Below are 7,057 nucleotides of genomic sequence, written 5' to 3'. Positions count from 1 at the left end.
AAGACTAAATGTTTTTGAAAAGTTTTGTGTATTTCTAATAATGAATTTGCTTTTCAAACATTTGTATAACCTTAAGAGGATAAAAAATATGATATTAGACAATTTCAAATAGTTAAGATCAAAATTAATATATCATGTAATTTTATCAAATCAAAACATAAGATATTTAATGTTAAGGAACTTGATTTTTATAATTATTATATAAAACTATATTCAACATTTTAGTAAAATAAAGAGATTGCATAATTTAAAGAAACGAAATCCTAAATTAAAATTAAAAAAGAAATCATTAGTCTACTTCCGTTAAACCCACAAAAGCAAGTGACTTATTTTACCCACTGCCAATTCAGAGTAATGAATTTACTACAACAACTCCCTGCTTTCCTCTTCCAAAACCCAACTGTAAGAAAAGAAATCACTCAAGATGGATTCCCAAACTCAAACAGTTGACAGACAACAACAGTCCTTCCTCCCAGGAGCTGCAAAACAAGAGGCTGGAACTCTTTCTCTCCGGCCCAGCAAAAAACGACGTCGTTACAAGGGCGACCGCCACACCAAAGTAGAAGGTCGTGACAGGCGGATCAGGATACCTTTAACTTGCTGTTCCGGTGTCTTCCGGTTGACCCGGGAAATGGGGCACCGAACCCACGGTCAAACCATCCAATGGCTCCTTCAACAATCCCGGCCCGACTTACTCCTGCCCGATCCGATGAGTTGCCCGAGTCGCTTAATCGGGTCAGCCCCTGACTGCATGGCAAAGGGTCGAGTGAGGGCTACAGTGGTTCAAGCATCCACCGTGTTCTTGGACACTCCCGCCACGCTAGGTACCGAGTTGACACAGTAGCAAATTTGTTTAGGTTTTTTTTTTTGCTAATTGGTTCGAAGGGATTCGTATACTGTTTTTAAGTTTTTAAGGGGTCATTTCTATCCTGTTTTTAAGTTTTTAAGTAGAGGGTAATGCATCAATGAACTAAATGTTGAAATTATGATGAGAAATTTGTTTAAATCTTACTGGGCCCTTTCCCCCTTATTTGTTTATTTATTCTTTTGTTCGGTAAAATTGAAAATGGCCCTACCCATTTCACGGTGTGGTCCACAGTGTTATTGGTTTTGTTTATAATTATTATTTTTGATTTTGACATATACATATATATATTGAGTAGATAAAGCAGAGAGACTAATAGCTGGGGCAGCTGCATACGGTTCACAGTTGGTTGTTTTTCCAGAAGCATTCGTTGGTGGATATCCAAGGGGGGTTTCATTTGAGGCTGTGGCAGTTCCTAGTTCAACTGAAGATAATGAGGTGTTTCTTAAGTATCATGCATCAGCTATTGAGGTCCCAGGTCACAACTCTTTTCCTTTCAAACATCTTTTATACCATTGCTACGTCTCTATTTAGGTCATTATCTTTACTTATAATAACTCCAGTTCTGGAGTTTTAAAGGCATTTAAGAATGAAATGAATTGGGCTCTTTGAGTTTTATATATGGCCATGATTGGATCATTATTATGACAAGATGCCAAAATATTTGAGACCAACATTCTTATCCTTGATTCCTTGTTAGTTAGTGTATCTAGAAACGATGCTGCATTTGGATTCTAAATACGGCAAACCAAGGAATGCAACCCTTTCTTGTTTTTAGGATTGATTACTACTCATTGCATCCACCTCCTTGTAATCCCAACTTGACATTTCCTTCCATCCACCTCATTCCTTATTTTTTTTAATTTGTTACTTTGGTGTGTACAGGCCCTGAAGTCGATAGACTTGCAAAAATTGCTGGTAAATATAAAGTTTATTTAGTAATGGGAGTAGTGGAGAGAGCCGGATTCTATCTCTTTAGTGCAATTCTGTTTTTTGATTCCATGGGACGGTATCTTGGAAAACATCGGAAGCTAATGCCAATTGCATCCGAATGTGCAGTATGGTGTTCTGGGGAGAAATCATCATTGCCATTATATGGGACAACAATTGGGAAAGTTGGTGGCCTTCTCTATTGGGACAATAGGATCCCATCTTTGAGAACCCAATTGTATGCTAAAGGTATCATTTTTCATTCTTGCCTCTTGCTGAATCCTTGTAAAGTCTATTTTGTTCATTGCTTCCCACTATATTCACCCTGCAAATACAATTCAGACAAAGGCATTTTGTTTTTGTAATTTGAATGATGATTTAGCAGTGCTGTTATGTATCAAATGAGTTGCCATCATTGACGGCATAATTCTTTTCTGTGACTAGAGCTTGCCATTCTTCCATTACAAACTGGATCTCATCTTTCTTTTCTTTTTCTTTTTTTCCTGGTCGTTCCACCATATACACAGGCATTGAAATATACTGTGCACCAACAGCTGATGCTAGGGAAGAATGGCGAGCATCCATGATTCACATTGCAATAGAGGGAAGGTGCTTTGTTCTATCTGCCAACCAATTCTGCCAGAGGAAAGACTATCCTCTGCCACTCAAATGCATAGATGGAGATTCAAATGGTGACTTGTCATTGGACACAATAATATGCAGTGGGGGCAGCGTTATTGTTTCACCATCAGGGACCATTTTGGCAGGACCTAATTACCATGGAGAGTCCCTTATCTCAGCTGATCTAGGTATGGATATCTGTTAATCTTTATCTGGATAACTGGATGACATTATTAGACATTATCATATTTGAAGACACTTCAATCTTCATCTACTTCTCTGTTCATTGAAGTTTAACATCCTTTCTCATGCTTCTAGATCTTGAAGAGATAACTCGAGCAAAGCTTGAAGTCAGTGAAACAGGGCATATTGTGGGACCAGATTCTGTTGGTTGGGCTGCAAACAGACCCAATCCTGTTATTTTTCCAACAGCTGTGAAAGCAGAAGCTCTTGATGAGTTGTCATGGTCACCTGGTCTGTAAGGAAACTTAGCTCTAGAATTGTGTTCATATCTTCCTAACAGCAAAGAGCTAGTTTGGACTCTCCTAACTGCCGATCTGTAAAGTTTTTGAAAATGTAGAGAGGATGTTTTCTTTTTGTTAAACAAAACACGTAGGGAAGTTGCCAAGATTCTGTATGTCCTGTGGACTGAGAAGCTTTTGTACAGTTCGATGAATACATGGGATGAAGTCGGTACTAACTGAATCGATACTTTGTGGCTGTCATAAATGCTACTGTAGTCATTAAAATGAGACTTGTCCATATAATCCTTTTGTTGCCATTTCTGTTTTCCTCTCTCAATTTGCGCTGTTATCCAATCTCTCTAGTACAGAAAATTTACTTTTGTTCAAGTTAAAAAATTTTTGAACCATCATGGATCAATCAAGGTACCATTGAAGAGGTTGAATAATTACAGAAGTTCCCAGCCAAGTAATCCCATACCCCAAGAACAAACCATCGCGCCTTAGAAAACAAAAACCAACCCTGTATCAGGTTTTAAGGCCCTTTCCCTAAGCAAGAACGCCAAGCTAGATAACAGTATTATGCCTATGGGACAAACGGAAACAAGCGCAAAATTCCTTAACCCCAACTCAACCAAGCGAACTCTCTAAAAGAAAGCCAACAAAGGCTGTTTCCTGTCTACTCCTAATTAGCCAAACCATCTGCCATGAAGTTAGCTTCCCCTGGAATTTTATAAAAAAGATTGACTTGTATTTCTTAGCTGTTTCAAGCCCAACAGTTAATCTTTTAAATTGCCATGGCAACTTAGAAACATCAGTTGTCGACAAGATTGCAATACTAGAATCACTTTTGATGATTAAGGCATAAAATAATTAAATATTTACGGTACTTTACAGCCTCCCAAATTGCAAGAAACCCTGCTTGGTTGAACTCGAACTCCAACAGCCTCCGAAAACACACCCAGGACAGCACCTAACTCATTTCTCGGCATCCCACCAATATTCCTGCAAATTCAGGCTTGCCCCTTGCAGAACCATTAACATTAAGCTAGGCAATCAAAGAAGAGCCAGAGTGAATCAATATCTTAGCAAACATATATATATAAACAGATACTGAAAACAAGGCAGAGGCAAATTTTCCTCTTTGCACCACCTAGCCAAGAGGACATAAACCAAAGATTTGATCGAGACCCAAAACTTTCCCATCATCCTTCTTATTGCTTCTCTCTGATCAGTGGGTCGCTAAGATTGCCGCACAAGATCATCAAACTATGCAAACATGCATGTTTTCCCGCAATTTGCTATGTATAGGAACCAATTTTCTTCCGTCTTTTCAAATCTAAAATTATTTCAAGTCTTCCTGTTGAATTATAACATGACTATTCAAGTATGAAACTGCAACAGCAGCATGAAAAGCTGCTCCAATAGGTTCAGCCTAAGTTGATTTATATTAAGTTTATTCTCCTCCTTATTCTTTCTCCATAATCGCTAAAATAGCCTCCAAAAATCGTCAAACAATGCAAAAATGCATATTTTCCTGCAATTTGCTACATACAGGAAGCAATCTTTTTAAATCTACACTTATGTCAAAACCTCCTGAATTACAACATGGCTATCCAAGTATGAAACTGCAACAGCAGCATGAAATGCTGCTCCAATAGGTAGAGCTGATTCATCAAGAAAAAAGTATGGTGAGTGCAATGCTTGATCTGATTTCAAGGTCTCATTCCTTATCCCAAGTCCAAACATCGCAGCCTTAGTCTTTAGTGAGAAGAAACTGAAGTCTTCTGCACCAGTAATTACTGGATGGAGGTGCATATTAGCTTCTCCAACTAAGGTCTCACCAACCTTCTTTGCATGTTCATACAATGCTTCATCATTACTTAAAACTGGATAAGGCAATGGGACGTCCTCCAGAAAGTCTAATGTCGCAGTACATTGGTGCACAGCGGCTTGCATTTCTATGACCTGTAAATGGAACGCAGACATTTATGCAATACATCTTCCAATTCCTTATTCATTCTTAATTTGGCAACTCATGGAATTCTGGAGATTGAAGAATAAGAGCATGATTTACCTCTTTAATCCTTTTCTGGAGGTAGGAGAGACCTTCATTAGTCAAGCTTCTGAATGTTCCGCCAAATCTAACCGACTCCGGGATCACGTTTTCTACATTACCTCCCTCAATGAACCCCACTGTCACTACCTGCAAGATTCACTGCAAGTTGATTAAAATTCTGTTTTGTTATTGATGCTAGATGTTTATTAAAATGTTTCTCCACATTGTCCCTCAAGCAGTGTCCCCTATGGTTCAAACTTCACAGCACTCAAATAGGATTCTGGCCAGATATCCAAGTCTGTCTGTCAATTTGTTTAGTAAGGGAAGTCCATTCAAAATCTAGTTTAGCTTTGTTTATATTCAATTTTAGCAAACCCTATTTGCAAGCTATTGCAATTTCATCTGGTTGTTGTAAAATATACAAAATTTAAGGAACACGTGGCCACTTCATGTTTTAAATTGCAAGTAACTTGCCGTTAGTTATCATTGAGAATGCATATTAATACTAATTGAAATTGATGGTCCTAAGAGAAAGTTAGTAAGAGGACAATGTTAAAGATTTCAAGTAGGATAAAGCATTACTCTAGCCTCAAGAGGATCTGTCTCCCGGGAGACAATCTGCTGGAGAGCAACAATGGCAAAAGATGCTGCAACAATTGGGTCCCTATTGAGATGGGGGAGTGCCGCATGTCCACCTTTTCCTTGAATTATGGCTGAAAAGAGCCCAGCTCCAGAAGTCATTGCTCCAGGCCTTGAAGAAAGGATGCCACTAGGATATGCTGGTAAAACATGTAAAGCAAAGATGGCATCTATATCATCCAGAGAACCATCTTGTAACATATGGTAAGCACCAGCATAACCCTCTTCCCCTGGCTGGAAAACTAGCTTTACCGTTCCCTTCAATACATTCCAAAACAATAAGTCAGAAACCGCAAGACAGAAAAGTATAGTGTTTTTGCAGTTTCCATTATTGATGATATAGCAACCTACGTAACCAACCTTTAATTCATCTCTTTTGGCCTGAAGTAGCTTGGCTGCTCCAAGTACCATTGCTACATGAGAATCATGACCACAAGCATGCATCTTACCATCAACCTTGCTCTTATGCTCCCACTCTACTAATTCCTTTTAACAATAAGATCAATACAAGTTGTCAAACAAACAGAAAAGCAACATCATAAGGATAATCCAAAAGAAAACGTTTCTTCTCGGCCGCAATGATTTGAGTGAAAGATCACCAAATGTCTAAAATTGCAAGCGCATTTTGTTAAGACAGTTTGCGTTGATTATGAGGTATTGCTTCAATTTGCTGCAAATGCATAAAGTTACAAGCTAGAAGAAAACATAGGAAATGGAGAGGACCTTAATAGGGAGGCCATCCATGTCAGCTCTGAGAGAGAAAACTGGTTTAGCACCAGACCCAATAGTGGCAACCACCCCAGTTTTAGCAACAGGCCATTTGTAGCTGATTCCAAGCGAGTCTAACTCTGTCCTGATGACTTGACTGGTCTTTTGTTCTTCAAATCCCAGCTCAGGGTACTCATGAATTTTCCTTCTAACCTCTCTCATCCATTCAAAAAACACAGGTTTTCTCGCAGATTCCAACAACTCTTGAGTCAAGGACTCCAACTCTATACCAGAAGGAGTCTCCAGGGCCCAAGATTGCCGTAGGAAAGTTGAGAGTAACAAACAAAATATAAAACCCATTAGTTGAGCAGAGCTGAGCTTGGAGAGAAATTTGGAGAGTTGGGATAAAAACGTTTTCGAATCTCTTTGATCCGATCGTGAAAAAAAGCTTTTGGGAAAGCGTGTTGAATCGGGGAGAAGGAAATCAGGGATAAGGACATTGAGATCAGCTTGGGTTTTGGACACTGGCAGTTGGATCTTTTTTACCTTGCCACTACCTATCTGCTTAGTTTTTCTCTTTTTTTAAAAAACAATATTTTGAAAAAAGGAAAAGAGGATTTCGGTAGTTACGAGTTACAATTTCTATTAAAAAAAAGTAGTTACTATAAATTCTATATTAACCATAGCTTATCCTGAAGAAGGATTCTCCCATAATTCAACTGAACTTATCATCAATACACTAGATGGTAGATTGGTAAGGATGAGTTATTCTTC

General features: G+C 38.6%; 2 protein-coding genes across 4 annotated transcripts; one reads left to right on the top strand and one right to left on the bottom strand.

Moving 5' to 3' along the window:
* Positions 276-3,197, top strand: LOC18598346 (bifunctional nitrilase/nitrile hydratase NIT4B). 3 transcript variants are annotated; one of them, XM_007027838.2, is made up of 6 exons: positions 276-824; positions 1,164-1,343; positions 1,751-1,783; positions 1,925-2,044; positions 2,323-2,604; positions 2,735-3,197. In XM_007027838.2, exons 1-6 carry the CDS (start codon positions 425-427, stop codon positions 2,896-2,898), a joined length of 1,179 nt encoding a protein of 392 aa, XP_007027900.2. In that variant the 5' UTR covers positions 276-424; the 3' UTR covers positions 2,899-3,197. The 3 variants fall into 3 exon arrangements, with proteins under 3 accessions (XP_007027900.2, XP_007027901.2, XP_007027899.2); XM_007027839.2 differs by lacking the exon at positions 1,751-1,783; XM_007027837.2 differs by having other exon boundaries at positions 1,751-2,044.
* LOC18598345 (IAA-amino acid hydrolase ILR1) lies at positions 4,242-6,851 on the bottom strand. Its single transcript, XM_018121830.1, has 5 exons — positions 6,299-6,851; positions 5,936-6,061; positions 5,519-5,833; positions 4,955-5,083; positions 4,242-4,845 (listed from the first exon to the last, which is right to left on the bottom strand). The coding sequence occupies exons 1-5, from the start codon at positions 6,641-6,643 to the stop codon at positions 4,459-4,461; spliced, it is 1,302 nt and encodes a 433-aa protein (XP_017977319.1). The 5' UTR covers positions 6,644-6,851; the 3' UTR covers positions 4,242-4,458.

The sequence above is a fragment of the Theobroma cacao genome, chromosome 5, assembly GCF_000208745.1.
Source record: "Theobroma cacao cultivar B97-61/B2 chromosome 5, Criollo_cocoa_genome_V2, whole genome shotgun sequence".
NCBI lineage: Eukaryota > Viridiplantae > Streptophyta > Magnoliopsida > Malvales > Malvaceae > Theobroma > Theobroma cacao.
The sequence above is the reverse complement of the archived record's forward strand: the minus strand, read 5'-3'. Positions and strand labels throughout refer to the sequence as shown.

Bases quoted from the DNA above. Each gene is read 5' to 3' on its own strand.
- LOC18598346 (XM_007027837.2), top strand. From the start codon at position 425: ATGGATTCCCAAACTCAAACAGTTGACAGACAACAACAGTCCTTCCTC. The intron at 2,045-2,322 runs GTATCATTTTTC...CCATATACACAG, and splicing joins AACCCAATTGTATGCTAAAG to GCATTGAAATATACTGTGCA. The intron at 2,605-2,734 runs GTATGGATATCT...TCATGCTTCTAG, and splicing joins CCTTATCTCAGCTGATCTAG to ATCTTGAAGAGATAACTCGA.
- LOC18598345 (XM_018121830.1), bottom strand. From the start codon at position 6,643: ATGGGTTTTATATTTTGTTTGTTACTCTCAACTTTCCTACGGCAATCT. The intron at 5,834-5,935 runs GTTGGTTACGTA...AATGTATTGAAG, and splicing joins CCAAAAGAGATGAATTAAAG to GGAACGGTAAAGCTAGTTTT. The intron at 4,846-4,954 runs GTAAATCATGCT...TTCCATTTACAG, and splicing joins TCCAGAAAAGGATTAAAGAG to GTCATAGAAATGCAAGCCGC.